The sequence below is a fragment of the Convolutriloba macropyga genome, chromosome 3, assembly GCF_964194025.1.
Source record: "Convolutriloba macropyga chromosome 3, txConMacr16.3, whole genome shotgun sequence".
NCBI lineage: Eukaryota > Metazoa > Xenacoelomorpha > Acoela > Convolutidae > Convolutriloba > Convolutriloba macropyga.
The window spans coordinates 28,460,161-28,478,524 of record NC_134470.1 but is presented as its reverse complement, the minus strand read 5'-3'; the positions used below and the strand labels follow the sequence as shown (position 1 = coordinate 28,478,524).

The following is an 18,364-nucleotide window of genomic DNA, read 5'->3' as shown; positions in this document are numbered from 1 at the left end:
TTAACATCGCACACTATATTCAGGCATGTATGGTACATGATGAATGTGTGTTTATGTGGAACAATTCATGATTTTTCCGATAAACAGGCAATTTTCCTTTCGCAATGTGGTAAAAAATGTACTGGCTTTATTTCAGACCTAAATTGCTCAAATTTTAGCAAAAATTCCGCTTTGAGAGCAACAAGATCCTTACAAGATCGACGCTTACCTTGCAAGAATTCAACGCTTATCTTGCTAGAGTTCGACGCTTATCTTGCAAGAATACGACGCTTATCTTGCAAGAGTTCGACGCTTATCTTGCAAGAATCTTACAAGATCGACGCTTATCTTGCAAGAATCTTACAAGATCGACGCTTATCTTGCAAGATCTTGCAAGATGTTGCGTAATCTTACAAGACTCTTGCAAGATTCTTGCCTGGTTCTCGCATGATAGCCGTCGTTAATAGACTAGGGATTGATTTCATATTACCGAGATCTGATTCACCCTTGAGTATCACACAGGTTTATGTTTTAAGTCTTGACCAGCAAGTTTACAACGGTGCTCGCTAATGTGCGTTCGCACATGATGTTCCGACCCGAGCTCATCTACATTTTTGACTTAATTGTCAACCTAATGATGAGATAAATAAAAATAGATGTTTGAGTTTTAAAAAAATTGTTACAAAACCGAACTACTAATAGAATTGCATAATACCATGCCTCATTACAGCGCTCACAAGATCTACTAATAAAAAGACTACGAGAAAAAAAAATCAAAAACCGAAATAAGCGAAAACAATAATTTTTCAGCAGCGAAGGTACTAGAAGAAGAGAAAAAGAAATAAAAATATTGACCATTCACAAAATTTTACGAAAACGCATATTGTCCAACAAACAAAACATGAGTCACGACATGCCATTAATGAGAAAAAAGTTTTTGAATTACAAGAAATTGGACAGAACCTCTCAATGATGAGACTAACTTACAAGCTGACGAAAAGAGCAAAAACTGAAAATTATAAAAAAATGTTTGAGAACGAACAATATCGTAAACTTTCATACTATTCGCCGTAAACTAAGTGCATTGAGCAACATCATTCATTCAATTCTCAATTAGAAGCCTATGAGACCAGTCAGCATTTTACGACTACATGAAGAATTAAAAAGGCAAAAACAGCAAATTCAAAAAAAATTTGAGCGAGAAAAGTGTGGAAGCCAATTAAAAAAATTTTGGTAAAAATTTTTCTAATCTCAAGTAAAATTTTAGCAGCAATGGGGTTCTTCTTTTTTTAACAATTTGACTTCAAAAAATCGACAAGTATGAACAAAAATAATAAAATCACGAAATTTTTGAGAAAACCCGTCATATCAACAACGTTAAATTCAATAGCTTTCAACGGAAGACAAAAAATAAGCTAAGTTATGCCTCAATGAGAAAGCAAGGATGTTTGTCAACCATAAGTCATCAAAAGATCATCACAAAAGGTCTGATGATTATAAAAACAACATTAAATACAGGCGAAAACCAAACATTCAGACGAAAAGTGCAAGAAGAAAGTGTCGAAGCCATATAAACCATAGGCGTCTCTCCAAAAGTTTATTTAGGATCCATTGGACGTCTTCTATAAGCCAATGGGAACTATCAATATTAGGATAATGAGATAATATTTCACAAGGAACCCAAATTACAAAAAAAAATCCGAGTATTTTTTTTGAAACTATGAAAACTCGGAGTCATAAAACTATTAGTTAGCAGATAGAACCGCTTACCAGATTATTTTAATTGCAGTTAAAGGAAGAGTGTGCTGTCATTACTGACACTGACTCACAGTTCATGAAAGCAGGTTTGATAGTGGTTTGTATCTAAAAAAGATTTTTTAAGTCTTAACAGCCATTAAATTCATTACCTCTACGGAAGTCAAAAATACGCAAACTTATGCCGCAATAAGGAGATAAAGTTGTTTGATATTTCTATTCATCAACAAGACATCACTTTAGGTCTTATGGTTATGAAAACAACAACAAAAGCAGGAAAAACCAAAAATTCAGGAAAAAAGTGCGAGAAAGGGAGGAAGCCATTTAAATCGTAAATTTTTCTCTGAAAACTTTACCTATGAACTTTTAAATGCTTGCTCTAAACAACTGAGATCTGTCAATATTAGGATAATGTGATAAAATTTCAAAGCCAACCAAATTACAAAACAAAACATCCAAAAATTTAAAAAAAATTATGAAAACTTTTGGCCTCGAAGTCACAAAACCACTAGCCAGATGCATTTCAGTTGCAGTAGAAAAAATGCAGGTCCTTTCGTTACTGAAACTGACTTACAGTTCACGAAAATAATTTTTAGATTGGTTAATATCCTAAAAAAATTCTAAAAAATTACTTAAAAGTTTTAACAGGCATTAAATTCAAAAGCTTTCATCGGAAGTAAAACAAATTTTACTACCCTCGACGGAAAGACATTGATGTTTGTCATCAAGAAGCCACGATGGAAAGAGATGGATGTTTTTCATTAATATGTTATCAAAATGACATCACGATAAGTCCTATGATTTCGAAAACAACAACAAACAAAGGCAAAAACCATAAAACGCAGAAATTTGAGTAGAAAATGCAAAAGCCATTAATACCATTATCTTTTCTCTGAAAATTTATCTATGATCCTTGGGACGTCTTTTTTAAGCCATCAGGAACTGCCAATAGGATGATAATCAGATAAGATTTCAAAAAAGAAACAAAATTACAAAAAAAAAACACAATTTTTTTTTGAAATTACGATAACTCGTTTTATCGAAGTCGTAAAACCAATAGTTAGCTATATAGGTTTACCTAATGCACATTAGACAGCCGACTGAGTTTTCAGTTGGCGATTCTATGCATTAGGACCCCCAAAATATAGTATAATCTCAAAAAGAAAACCATAGTTTCATTAAAAATTTCGAAAACTCAGAGTCGAAGACGGAAAAAAACATGAGCAATGCCTTGAAAACGAATTTTTTGTTCATCGGGTGTCATTTGACTGTAAATGAAGTTTGTCATTATTGGAACCTTGATATGAGAATGACAAGTCTCTAAGTGGCTAAAAAATAATAAGTAGGAAATGTTTTCTAGAAAAACAGCTCTCAAATTGAATTCGAGTTTTTATTATAGTAAACTTCCTCACGAGACCAGAACTAGCCTTTTTAATCGGTCTAGTGGTAACACAAAATTGTTTCCTTTTGTAGTATGAAATGTAATTTTGAAATAATATTTTTTATAGAAAAGCCGTAATTTGAACAAAAATTACGCTAAATTGAACAAAATCATGCTAAAAGTGAATAAATATTACATTTTTACACAAAACTTTAAACCTCGATAACTCCTCGAAAAATACGAAGTTAAAAAAATTCTTATTAATTTCAAATTCTACGCTGGACGAGATTTTTAATGATACCACTCGCATTTCTCTACGATGAATATATCGATCGGCCAAAATGGTCTGAACAAAAAAAACCAATTTGAGTACATAGTTCCTCCCCCCACAGGTGGGGTCGGAACAACAAGAAGAAACGTTTTGGGCGTTTGCAAACAATATGGGGTACATTGGTTGCATTGAAGTTTGACGCTAAATCATTGAAATGCCTTCTGCGCTTTTGCCTGGCACTTTATATGTTCAGGTCACATCTTGCACACATAAATTCAGTGCATTTTGCAGAGTGAGTCAACAAGCGCAGATGACTAAAAAAATTCTGAAATCGTGGCACTAGAAGAATTTTTGTTTCAACCTTATCTTCATTTTTTTTGCTGCAACCTGAATATCACATTTCACAATTCAATTGATTTTTGCACTTCGAGCAAAAAGTTCATTGCACATAATATATAATTCTGCATAATAGGCAAATAATCGAGATTTAACAACAATTTTTACAAAAATATGGCTTTTATCTATATAGCTAAATATACGAGGATAATTCTTCATTTTTTTGTATTAAATATACAGAAAAAGTAGCACAGTCTGATTGACAGTTTCGTACGCCAGTTGTGCAAACGTATTTGTGCGAAAGTAACCCAGATTCTTCAAATATTACGCAGCGAATGAAATCGATGCAAGAGGATGACCAGATTGAGAAACAACAGCAGTGTGAATGAAGAAGCCAATGGATCTTCTGAAACAAAGAAGAAAATGTCCCATGATTGCAATTTTGATGAAAAATTATCTGCGATGGACAGGCAACTTTAGGCCCTGATCTTGATTGAGAGATTAATAAATGAGGCAGGGGGGGGAGATGTCGTATGCTATTATTGAGAGGCGTTCGGGAGGATCACGTTAGGTTCATCAAATGGAATTTCTCTATTAAGAAAAGCAGAATAGAAGGACACTTTACTTTATCATCTAAAGCCCACGAGATATAAAAATGTATGAACTTGCCAAAGTAGAATTAAGACAAAGTTAGCTCGCTTAAAGACAGAATCAATGTCAAAAATTTTACATGACACATGCAATATGACTACATAATAACAACAAAACCTTAAACGTTAGACATTACGCTACTGGTTAAAAACAGACATATTCCGATACCTGGGTTCTATCAGGTATCATAAGTTTCTTCCGCTGGAGTGAAAACTAGCAAAACAATGAGAGCTAAACTTTAAGCAACAAAGTAATTATGCTAATGTACTCGTAGTCTAAGGATAAGACAAGGACCTGATTAATGTAGATTGTGAGGTAACATTTCATGGAATCATTATGATATACTGAGATGTTTCATTTGTCAAACCAACTATTTGGCAAATATTTGGAACAATAAGTGTTTAGTGCAGCGTTCAGTTGTATCCGGGCTATTTTTGTTCGGTTCGTTAACTATGATAAGCCAAAAAAGATTTGTTTTTTCATTTTTTTTTGCATTTTTTATATTTTGTTAATTACTAACAAAATAATGCAAATCAAAGTTCCACTAGTGCAGGTCGCATTTTAAAAAAAATTGATTTCCATCGAACACAATATATTAGCTTTTGAGATTGAGCTCACAGAATTGAAATCTTTTGTCAGGGCTCAAATTGAAATCTTTTGTTTTGCCTGACTTTTTTGTTTTTTTTTCAGTCTCGAGGCATAGTCTGACTCTTCAAAGAATCCAATTGGTTTCTTGAATTGGCGCAAAAAAAGCTAATTGTGTTTTCCGTTGACATCTCATGGCTTATATAACTTTGTATACATTTGTCTCATGAGCATATCATTGAACTTTTGAACTATGCATCCTTTACATAACTGTTTGTCGACCTGTATTTTAGTCTCAGAAGACAACTCTGCGTTTTTCGTGAACAAAAAAATTTCTACAATGGCTTCAATTTCAACTAATGGCTTCTTCACTTATGAATTACACCTTTTTGAAAAAAAACGGTTAAGATTTTTGTGTTTCTGCCCATTTTTGAGGTTCAGTTTTGAGTTCTTGTCAATGTATCAAATTAAAAACAGGTCCCATTGACGTTTAAAGAAAAGGCAATTGAATATTGCTAATTTTTTTTGGCGAACATATTATGGTTTTTACGGCTCCGAAAGCGTTGCCTCGCAAAAATTATTGGAAATTTTATATTTTATCTGTGTTTGTTTTCTAATTTCAGTCGGTCAAAATAAGATAGATTATGGAGGGCCTCAGTAGCTTATTTAAGACGTATAAGAGAACCATTTCAATTTTTTTTAAACTGTAGCTAATGGTTTTATTGGCTTTCAGATGAGATATTTTCAAAGAAAAGAGGATTTTTGAGTCTTGCTCTTTTCTGTTCTTGGTTTTGACATCATGTTACTTAGTCTTCGTATAAATAGGTATTATAAAGTTTTGGTGAAACAAAGGTTTAACTTTTTGTTGGTTATATCTTGAGACTCATATCTTTTTGGTTGAAATTATATGTTTTTATAAGAAATCTTTTTACTTTTCTATACCGGTCAATATTTCAGGTATTTTTTGTCTTTTTCAGACTGGCCCTTTACAAGGAGCACTCAGTGATAATCGAACGAAAAGTAAGTCACCATATAAAAAAGTTTCAATTTTCAATTGATTCTTAATTGTTTTTAAAATTCCAAAATCTTAATAGCTTCAATACTGTTGTTTTGTAAAATAATTAAACTTGAGTTCTGTCCGTGTTTAGTGTTTCTTTTAGTATTTTGACTTATTATCACTAATACCAAGCTCAAAATCAGATCTGAGGAGTTATGAGTTTTTTGCTTTGTTTTGGATGAAAACTTATGGTGTTTATATCTTTTGAATTACTTGCTTTAACAAAACTCAGTGGATTTTTGAGCTTTTTCCAATTTTATCTTCTTCCTGTTATAATTGATATTAAAAATGCTGACCGTATCCTCTTTCTAGCAAAACAAGATCCAATTTTTCAATTGTTTTATTCAACTGATGGTTTCCTGGCTCTTATACCAAGCATTCTCATTTTAAAAAATGCAAAATTGGACATCTGCGAAATTATTTAGGCTAGTCTTTGCTTCCTTTCCAGAACACCATTTTAATGAATATGGTCCGTTTGGCACTAATAGTGTGCACTATTTAACCTATTTAATGTTCTCAATGAAGAGATAATAATTTTATGAGCTGTGACACCGCTTTCTGGATAAGTAATTTCATTTTTTGAAGTATTTTTTCCTGTTTTTGTTGATCTTTTTGTAGTCGTATGAAACAATCTGGATAAATATAGGCCATAACTGCTTCTTTAAGTGTTCTAGATTATTAGTCTCCAATTATTTCCTCAATTATACATCAGGAGGTTGAAATGAACCTTTTTAACTTTTTTAGTTGATACCTAATAGTTTCAATCACTTAGATAATAGTTTTTCAAAAATGGAAAATTTTCCTTTTCCCGTACACTTTTCCCGTACATTTTCTGTACCTTCTTTTTACCCAATGTTAGGTTTCTCATTGAATACAGGTCTCTTAGCTGTTTTGTAAAGCACGTGTTATTTTGTTTAGTTTAGGTGTTGTTTGATGCCATTTTAAAATTGTTGTTACCGAACGCACATTACCGAGCCTCCTTGTTTGACTGCAATGGTGACACGATAGTTGCCTTTAAATTGTCAATTGCAATTTGTAATGATTCGTGTTTTTTTTTGTTTTTGATCGCGGGGGATTTAGATAACTACAAGAAATCGTTTGTTTTGAAATCGTCCGTTCTCAGTTTTCGGGATCCTGTAAACTTGCTCTTTATCGACGGCTTAGGAAAACGTTTTTTTTTAAAAAATACTATTTGTTTGGGCTTGTGAAACAGCAGCAGACTAACTACTATGGTTTTAGCGTTTCACAAGCCCAATCAAGTGGTTTAAAAAACGTTGTCCTAACCCGTTCTGTACTATTTTTCGACGACTATTTTTCAAAACAACTGATGACGTGTCGGCGTTAGCATTGTCTTTGCGTGCAGGATTCCCGGTAAAACGTATGCTTGGCCAACTTGTTCGTTGATGAGTGTCCAGTTCAAATTTCTGATTCGCGATTTGGATGTTCAGGAGTTGGCTAAGTTGCAACAGGTTGCTTCTATGGATTCCCTTTTGGACGGCGTAATTTTGATAAAGACTAGGCATCCAAAAGTTTTGTACATTTTTTTCTTCAATCTTTATCGGGACCAGGGTTATAAATAAACGGCATATGCCGAAACGCCGAATTTGCCGATTTAGGCTAATTGCGCGCCGATTTTAAAATTTATATGCCGGAGATCTATACTGGTAATTTGAAGTTAGGTTAATTGAACAAAAGTAAAAGCGGATTAATCCAACTTTCTACCGCGCAATTAGTCATCGCAAATCTATCATTCGCGCTTTGTTGAACTGGTAATTAACAGCTTTATTTAACTATGCCTAAAATCGCGCCTTTCACGTCAACTAAAGAGGCTGTAAAACAACATCCTTGCCTCAAAATCTTATCCACCGAAGAGAAAAAGCTTCTAGTTTTTTGCGATTTATGTGGCAAATCGTTCCATGTATCAAAAAGTAACCATATTGCCGATCACTGTGCTTCAGATAAACACATAAAAAACGCAAATCTTAACAAATTGCGGCAGAGTAACTTGACACATTTGACACGTACGAATAAAACAACTGTGGTAGACCAGTTTTTCCTCGATTTAACCGAGTCATGGATTGACGCAGGCCTTCCGCTGTCGGCATTAGACCGAGAAAAGTTACACGGTGTCCTCCAAAATGGATTCAAGCGGGTTATTCCAAGTTCCGTTACTCTTGCAAATAATTACGCTAGTACTATTTATGATCAGAAACTAGAGACACTCAGGAAACAACACAGCCCAAACAGCGCTCGATAAATTAAACACTGTCTTTGCGAAAAACAAAGGTTTAATTTCTTGTGCAAAAATTATTCGAGGCGAAGGCGTTACTGATCCCGTGCAGATCGGGGTTTACAGTTTTGCACCATGTACCTCTGTCGATGTGGAGAGGTTTTTCTCGGTTCTGAAGTCTTTCGTTGAAGATCGGCCAAATTTGACGCCCGAAAACTTGGAAAAGCTCATGTTTATTCGGTATAATAAATACCTAAACTTGTAAAAACTTACGTTGCCGAAAAATAAATTTTTCAGCCGAAAACTGATTTTTTATGCCGTTTTAGGCGCCGAAAACAAGTTTTTAGTGCCGTTTATTTTCAACCCTGATCGGGACCGAGCGAAACGATTCATAAGGATGAGTTTGTATTGTCTCAGCTGTATTGTAATATATATGTATTAAAATGTATATCTTGAAAAACTGTGGGTGCAAAAAAAATTCCAGGAAATTTGCATTTTTTATTAAAAACTTGGGAGTAGTTTTCCGCCAATGACATTAGTGCATATCTATAAGTATTAGTGCATAAATTTTTTTTCCCCAATCTTATGGGGCGCGCCAAATCTTATTGAATATTTTTGTTAGTTTTCCAATCACGCACAGGTTTATTTAGCATTTCTGATTTATTGTCGTCATACTCTGGGGAATGGTTGAACATTGTGCATTCCAGCGCTTTCGCAAGCAGAATCGCTATTAATAAAGATCCACAATGCAGATGTGTTCCTCATGCCCCAATTTTGATTATGTGCTACGTTTTTTTTTTCCACCATCAAATCGCTAGTTACTGTTTTGTCACCCAGTCATGAATGCAAAAAAACGTCCGTGTACGACGTGTAAGTTGTTCCGGAAAGAGTGGATGTATATAGAAAGTGTTTTTGGATAGTTCCTCATCTCTAGCAACTACGCAGTCATGAATCTCCCTGGTAACTGTGTTGAAGTAAGGCTGGCAATGATATGTTTATTGAAGACATCGTTTAAAAACTCATCGAAATCAACCCCAGTTGAGTAATTTCTTCGAGTAGTGTTAAGTGAAACCATTGGATCAAAAGTAAGACAAAGTAAGTGAAAACTACTAAATTGATAAATGTGCGGTAAAATGGCAAAAAGTGCGTTCCAATAGCTGCTGTTAGGAAAATTGCAGCTTCGGCTTATAAAATTTTTCCAGCTTGACTCATTACTTTCCGAATACAAAAACTTCAGCGCTGAATCAAAGATTGAACTTCCTAGAATTTAATAAAACTGTTCTTTTAAGCAAAGTTTGCTGTTGATCAATTTTTTTAATCAATTTTGACTTCGCTACTACAAATTTTTGATTTCATTTTAAAGTTACTTTTGCTGGTCAATCTGGTCTTTTTAAAAAGAAATCAACAACGCCAAATATGATCACAACATATGTTTTGTTGTGTACTTGAGTAGGGTCAGACTGCTACTCTAGATGTTCATTGTGTTCTGATCCGTCTTGTTAGTTTTATCAGGATTGAAAAATAAGAAACAGAGGGAAACAAGATAGACGGTGATTGGTACAATTATGTTCTATAAAGCTCATAACTCCAGACTAATCCAAAATATCCTAACTCATTTACGCATTTTTTCCTCAAATACTGCTCATGAAAAGTGAAGCGTTCGATGTGATTTTCCAAACAACTGGTACTTGCTCTTAAATTAAGCCTCCTAAGAGATCTCAGCGGGCATAGCTTCTGACGTTTGTATTCAAGATGAGACTTAAATGTGAGGTTTTTTGTTAATTTGAGACTTTGTAGTTCTGACAAAACATGTTTAGTACCCGTCTTTAATAGATATCTGAAAGGATGACATAGGATGATACATAATTTGATAGAGCTATTTCAGGTATGATTATCTAAACCCATAAAAAATCTTAGCTATACAAAAATATTTGGTGAGTACAAAAACTGAAGATGCTGGTGTGCAGTAACTTGGGTGGGTCCTAAGTGGACCTCTGCCTGCCACTTCTAGTTTCATATCCTCCTGTTTTAAAATTGACACTGAACCGGAAACAGATCTAGCCGAACAACTGAAGTCATGGTATGACATGGAGTCATACGGAACTGTAAAACAGGGTGACCCCAGGCAACCATCAGGTAAATTTGGCATTTTACCTGATGGTTGCTTCCAGTAAAGCATTCATATACCAAATTCAAAACTTGTCAGTTGTTCATTGAAATGAGATTGTTGAAGTTCCATGACTCTTTTTGATGCTTGCTTTACATTTATTTATTGTTTACTTAAAAAACTAGTATTTATGATATAAAAACTGAATTTCTCCCCTAGTTGACACCAGATTTCCGTCCTGCAAAATTTTGCAAAAAAAATGTAAAAACTGTTACCCTTCAAGATTTTCTATGGTTATCTTGAAAGATTTTCTATGGTTATCTTGAAAGATTTTGCAATAACATTCTTGACAGAAGGTATTTTTGACGTTACCATCCAATTAAGTTATGTTTTCAATAGACACCGTAGACGCATTATTTTTTCTTTCACTTTTCGCAGACTTTTCCCGTGATAAGGCTCCGTGTCTTTTAACAGACAATTTGAAACACAATGACACTAGCGATTAGGAACATCAACTAAAGTCAGTCAGATAAGTTGAAATTATTACTGTTTCGTTCAGCAAAAACTAGATATCGTTTTCACACTTAATATTATTTTTTGTCTCACTACCATTTGATTCCATCAGTAGAAGGAGTTTCTTGAACTTCAGTTTGCAACCAAAAATGTTGAATTATTCCAACATCTTTTCATCTTTTTTGTACCACCCATTCTCATCTATTTTTACCCTCTTCAGCAACTGATTGCATCTCAATAATTTGCAGCTTTTGAGACTAATTGATCTGAACAGTGTGGTCTTCTTTAGTTCAACTTTTACATTATTTCGAGGAAAACATTACCCAGGTTGAGGTGCCATCCGGAAGTCACCTCTGATCAGACAGTGCCAGACGAAAATTCTCAGTTTTCGGGATCCTGTAAACTTGCTCTTTATCGACGGCTTAGGAAAACGTTTTTTTTTAAATACTATTTGTTTGGGCTTGTGAAACAGCAGCAGACTAACTACTATGGTTTTAGCGTTTCACAAGGTCAATCAAGTGGTTTAAAAACGTTGTCCTAACCCGTTCTCTACTATTTTTCGACAACTATTTTTCAAAACAACTGATGACGTGTCGGCGTTAGCATTGTCTTTGCGTGCAGAATTCCCGGTAAAACGTATGCTTGGCCAACTTGTTCGTTGATGAGTGTCCAGTTCAAATTACTGATTCGCGAATTGGATGTTCAGGAGTTGGCTAAGTTGCAACAGGTTGCTTCTCTGGATTCCCTTTCGGACGGCGTAACTTTGATAAAGACTAGGCATCCAAAAGTTTTGTACATTTTTTCTTCAATCTTTATCGGGACCGAGCGAAACGATTCATAAGAATGAGTTTGTATTGTCTCAGCTGTATTGTAATATATATGTTTTAAAATGTATATCTTGAAAAACTGTGGGTGCAAAAAAAATTCCAGGAAATTTGCATTTTTTATTAAAAGCTTGGGATTAGTTGCCCGCCAATGACATTAGTGCATATCTATAAGTATTAGTGCATAAATTTTTTGTCCCCAATCTTTTGGGGCAAGCCAAATTTTATTGAATATTTTTGTTAGTTTTCCAATCACGCACAGGTTTATTTAGCATTTCTGATTTATTGTCGTCATACTCTGGGGAATGGTTGAACATTGTGCATTCCGGCGCTTTCGCAAGCAGAATTGCTATTAATAAAGATCCACAATGCAATTGTGTTCCTCATGCCCCAATTTTAATTATGTGCTACGTTTTGTTTTTCCACCGTCAAATCGCTAGATACTGTTTTGTCACCCAGTCATGAATGCAAAAAAAAGTCCGTGTACGACGTGTAAGTTGTTCCAGAAAGAGTGGATGTATATAGAAAGTGTTTTTGGATAGTTCCTCATCTCTAGCAACTACGCAGTCATGAATCTCCCTGGTAACTGTGTTGAAGTAAGGCTGGCAATGATATGTTTATTGAAGACATCGTTTAAAAACTCATCGAAAAACGAAATCAACCCCAGTTGAGTAATTTCTTCGAGTAGTGTTAAGTGAAACCATTGGATCAAAAGTAAGACAAAGTAAGTGAAAACTACTAAATTGATAAATGTGCGGTAAAATGGCAAAAAGTGCGTTCCAATAGCTGCTGTTAGCAAAATTGCAGCTTCGGCTTATAAAATTTTTCCAGCTTGACTCATTACTTTCCGAATACAAAAACTTCAGCGCTGAATCAAAGATTGAACTTCCTAGAATTTAATAAAACTGTTCTTTTAAGCAAAGTTTGCTGTTGATCAATTTTTTTAATCAATTTTGACTTCGCTACTACAAATTTTTGATTTCATTTTAAAGTTAAATTTGCTGGTCAATCTGGTCTTTTTAAAAAGAAATTAACAACGCCAAATATGATCACAACATATGTTTTGTTGTGTACTTGAGTAGGTTCAGACTGCTACTCTAGAAAGTCATTGTGTTCTGATCCGTCTTGTTAGTTTCATCAGGATTGAAAAATAAGAAACAGAGGGAAACAAGATAGACGGTGATTGGTACAATTATGTTCTATAAAGCTCAAAACTCCAGACTAATCCAATATATCCTAACTCATTTACGCATTTTTTCCTCAAATACTGCTCATGAAAAGTGAAACGTTCGATGTGATTTTCAAAACAACTGGTACTTGCTCTTAAATTAAGCCTCCTAAGAGATCTCAGCGGGCATAGCTTCTGACGTTTGTATTCAAGATGAGACTTAAATGTGAGGTTTTTTGTTAATTTGAGATTTTGTAGTTCTGACAAAATATGCTTAGTACCCGTCTTTAATATATATCTGAAAGGATGATATATAATTTGATAGAGTTTTTTCAGGCATGATTATCTAAACCCACAAATAAATCTTAGCTAAACAAAAATATTTGGTGAGTACAAAAACTGAAGATGCTGGTGTGCAGTAACTTGGGTGGGTCCTAAGTGGACCTCTGCCTGCCACTTCTAGTTTCATATCCTCCTGTTTTAAAATTGACACTGAACCGGAAACAGATCTAGCCGAACAACTGAAGTCATGGTATGACATGGAGTCATACGGAACTGTAAAACAGGGTGACCCCAGGCAACCATCAGGTAAATTTGGCATTTTACCTGATGGTTGCTTCCAGTAAAGCATTCATATACCAAATTCAAAACTTGTCAGTTGTTCATTGAAATGAGATTGTTGAAGTTCCATGACTCTTTTTGATGCTTGCTTTACATTTATTTATTGTTTACTTAAAAAACTAGTATTTATGATATAAAAACTGAATTTCTCCCCTAGTTGACACCAGATTTCCGTCCTGCAAAATTTTGCAAAAAAAATGTAAAAACTGTTACCCTTCAAGATTTTCTATGGTTATCTTGAAAGATTTTCTATGGTTATCTTGAAAGATTTTGCAATAACATTCTTGACAGAAGGTATTTTTGACGTTACCATCCAATTAAGTTATGTTTTCAATAGACACCGTAGACGCATTATTTTTTCTTTCACTTTTCGCAGACTTTTCCCGTGATAAGGCTCCGTGTCTTTTAACAGACAATTTGAAACACAATGACACTAGCGATTAGGAACATCAACTAAAGTCAGTCAGATAAGTTGAAATTATTGCTGTTTCGTTCAGCAAAAACTAGACATCGTTTTCACACTTAATATTATTTTTTGTCTCACTACCATTTGATTCCATCAGTAGAAGGAGTTTCTTGAACTTCAGTTTGCAACCAAAAATGTTGAATTATTCCAACATCTTTTCATTTTTTTTGTACCACCCATTCTCATCTATTTTTACCCTCTTCAGCAACTGATTGCATCTCAATAATTTGCAGCTTTTGAGACTAATTGATCTGAACAGTGTGGTCTTCTTTAGTTTAACTTTTACATTATTTGGAGGAAAACATTACCCAGGTTGAGGTGCCATCCGGAAGTCACCTCTGATCAGACAGTGCCAGACGAAAATTAGCTTTGATCAGACTAAAGTGCGCTTGAAACACCGTGTGCGCTCTAAGTGCGCTCGATACTGTCTCTGATCAGACCTTTCCAGACGGAAAGGACCTCTGATCAGACCAAAATCAGACCATTGCCCAGACGATTGCGCGAGCATGGCCCAGGCCAAACCCAGACCATCGTCCAGAAGATTGTTCGCTCAAAAGTCACTCCTCATTAGACTATTGAGCGCTCGAAATCACCTCACCGCACGAATTTTGTTATAATATAATTATTTCATACAAAATGATATTTGCATTATTAAATTCATCTAAAAAAAGACTATTCTAAAAGTATTATTGCTAAAGAAAAGATAGCCCAACTGCTGAGAAAAAATTTATTTAGTATACATTACTGCATATTTCGAAATCAATTGATAAATTTAGACAGCTTTCCATATAAAACATCGTATTCTACAGTTAAACAAAATTTCCCTGTGAGGGGGACTGGCATGTTCTATCAGCTGGATACCCTTGGTTCTGATCAAAAATATCAGAATCTAGATGTGTCTCTGATCAGAATGCTGCTTTTGTTGCCAACATCTCTTGGTAAAAAAAACAAAAAAATCAAAAAAAATTCCGCTCGAAATGGCCTCTGATCAGACTAATGTGCGCTTGAATCCGCCTATGATTGGACCATTACCATCCTGAAGTGGCGTCTTATCTTACTATCCCCAGACCGAAGTGACCTCTGATCATACCATCCCCAGACCGAAGTGACCTCTGATCATACCATCCCCAAACCGAAGTGACCTCTGATCATATCATCCCCAGACCACAGTAACCTGTGATCATACCATCCCCAGACCGAAGTAACCTGTGATCATACCATCCCCAGACCGAAGTAACCTGTGATCATACCATCCCCAGACCGAAGTAACCTCTGATCATACCATCCCCAGACCGAAGTGACCTCTGATCATACTATTGTGCGCTCGAACCAAATCCCAGACCCTGTAATTTTGGTCTGGGAACACACCGTGTCGTTGAACTTAGTCTGATCAGAGGTCACTTCCGGATGGCACCTCAACCTGGGTAATTTATTCATTTTATATGCTAAGATTATTTTTATGATCATTTGATATGAAAAAAATAACAATGTGTTCTCAACCTTTGAGGAGGTTACTGGTCAAACATAAAAGCGGAAGGGAACAAAACAATCCTTGGTCGATGTATTAAGACGTCAAATTTACATAAATTTCTTGTGATCTCGACAAGTCCCCCCCCCCCCGCCTCCCCCGCCTGGACTTTACTTGTATTTTCATTTTGTCGGCCTCTCAGTCTGGGAGACAAAAGTTACTTGTGTTTCATCCCTTTTTCCAGCACCAGAATATGTGAAAAACTTTACTAACTGCCTGAGCATAGCTCAAAATCCGCGATGATCTCCTCCGTGACAGTGAAATTGTAGCTGCCTGGAAGACACACCTGGTCCATACATATCTGGATGTCAAATATGTACGAAGTGAGGTTGAAGTCATCCCGAGAGTAGAGACAGTCAAATCCATTATTGTTCAAGTTTGAACACACTGTTGCATCTGTCAAACTAGCAAGGACAGAAGTCGTGCTGTTATCATCAGGAGAAGTCCACTATAAACAGTACATATCTTCAACTGCATTACGAGCCACCCAGTTTCAGACCTCGACAGAAAAGATCATGCTCGACCAAAAAATGGTATGGAAAGACCATGCTCGACTGAAACAGCCCATGAAAAGAATTCAGCTAGACCTAATCGTTCAACTGGACATTGGCTTGACCCAAAATTTTGATGCTGGACTTTAGCTCGACCCAAATATTATGCTCGACTTCACCTCGACGTAAAATGTTCACGTTGGACCCAAAAAAATTACATTTGCGCTGAAAATTGGCTAGTGCTTATAACGTAGTCAACGGGTTCGACCGTTCAAATTTTTCAATGTTTCTAATATTTTATCGAAAAACTAACTCGCTATTATAAATATATTTACAAAATGAATTTTAGAATCAACTGAACTAATTTATAACACAACAAACTCATTGCCGATAAAAATTCGTTGTCAAAGAGATTTGTTAAGTATTCGAAATCAGCGGAACAAAATCGCAAAATAGGTTATTTGCGAAAACTAATCTATTTTAAGAATTCAATATTTCTTAAGATTTTTTGGCAAAAATCCAACTCTTTTTCGGAGGTCGACTGCCAGTTGCAACGCTAGCTTGGTTTTACTGGTAGATGTCACACATCTACAAGAGTTAACTATTTATTAATCCCACAAAAATGCAATCCTCGACTCATTAAAAGACCATGCTGGACCCTAATTTGTTATGAAAAGACTTTAACTGGACCCATGAAAAGACTTTAACTCCATTAAACTAGGAGCTGCACCGTGTATTTATAGTCAATTTTGGACCCCCGGCTTGAATTACAAAGTCTTTTCATAAGTCGAGTTCTAAACCTGGGCAGTGCTCTTACCTATAAATACCGTTGCGCTAAAATGGGCAATTTTGCCACAAAGGAGAAAGACACAGTATGATACCAATTTGTATAATCGTTTCCTTTGTAGGCATATCGATGTATCGGATCTTTTTTGTTAGCGCTCCCCGTTTAGTTTGGCACCCCCCCCCCTTTATACATGCTTAATCATACTGTTAAAGCTAATAATTTTATAAATAAAGATATATGAACAATATGCATTTATTAAAAGCTAGCACAGCTGTAGTTTGAAAGTATCACGTACTTCTACCAAAATTTATAAATTTATTGCATATAATGTAATAAAAAAAAATTCTGTATTATATCAATTTTGGTGTTATCGGCTAAAGTAAGCGCTCGGTTTTTAAAATTTTTTAGGAAGCTATTCTAAAAGTGCCTCCAATCTCCTTCAATCTACCTAGACACTCTTGTGTCAATGAAATGCAAATGCCACTCTTACAATTTGCGAAAACTTAGATTTTGGAGGGTGCTAAATTAACGGCTATATAGGGCTGTGGAGGTGGCGCTAGCAGAAAAGGTCCCATATATAAACCTGTAAAATCTATTTTACATGTATTAAGACGCGTTTTTTAAAATTAAGAGGTAAATTTGTCCAATTTATTTACAAGGGGCGCTGGCTCATAATACAATTTGAGAAAATAATTAATTCAATTAATTAAGCTGCCAAAAATAACTGACGCGCTTAAAAGACCTCAAAGTGTAGGAAAGCCTTCTTAAAGAAATAAACAGAATTGTGGCAAGGTGCTAAATACCATGTCTCTGACAGGTTCCCCACGATTATCACTATTCCGCTAAATAAACATTTGATGGCCAAAATTGTTTGATACAACAACTTCTCTAACAAAATCTGCATTCTAAACTTTTTTTCATCGCATAATCTTACATCGTTGCAGTTTTTCCGATCAGAAAATCTAAAATTCACGAGAGGAGAAAGCGGATGTGTTTACAATTACACGGATGTGCACACTACTCAACCTCTGCCTAACGTGTATTCGTGGCCAAAACAGAGCAAGCTTAAGTCTAATCTAACCTAAGGCTGCATTTCTGGGATTGGATCAGAGTATAGTAGGCTCTAAATCGAGTTAGAGCCAATTATAGTCTTGATATAACCTTATAACGGGATTATAAAAGTATAAATTGAGAACAGACCAGACCGAAGAGACCAAAATTGGGAATCAGCCGGACTGAATACCCAAAATGTAGACAGTGATCTAAAAAACAGACTAGAATTTGTTGGTCATGCAAAATATGTTTGTCTTTTCTGCAAAACAAAACTTACATAGATCCTGAGGAAGGTGACGGAGGCGAAGTCGTTCACACTCGAATTGAAAGTTACTCGGATGGTGCAGTTATCTGTCCCACCAATGCACTCTACTTCCACTGACGTCACAATTCGTTCACTTGGCACTAAACACATTTTTACCTTGAGGTTTTGACCACCATTGAAAAAAAAGAGGAGTTTGTATTAAAAATGTAGGAGCAACCTAAACCAAAAAATTGCTACCCGTGTGGACCTCTCTCATATTACTTTTTTTTGGAAAATTTTTGAGTTATGCCTACTGA

At 35.3% G+C, this 18,364-nt stretch overlaps 1 protein-coding gene across 1 annotated transcript in view; it reads right to left on the bottom strand.

Annotated features, from left to right (window-relative positions):
- Nucleotides 1–3,820: 3,820 nt before the first annotated feature.
- Nucleotides 3,821–18,364, bottom strand: part of LOC142336593 (uncharacterized) — a 32,244-nt gene continuing 17,700 nt past the window's right edge. The window contains exons 9-11 of the mRNA XM_075385503.1: nt 18,081–18,208; nt 15,686–15,920; nt 3,821–4,128 (exon numbers count right to left, since the gene is read on the bottom strand). Coding sequence (XP_075241618.1) covers nt 4,040–4,128; nt 15,686–15,920; nt 18,081–18,208 — 452 coding nt within the window. The 3' untranslated portion in view covers nt 3,821–4,039. The remainder of the gene's footprint in view (nt 4,129–15,685; nt 15,921–18,080; nt 18,209–18,364) is intronic.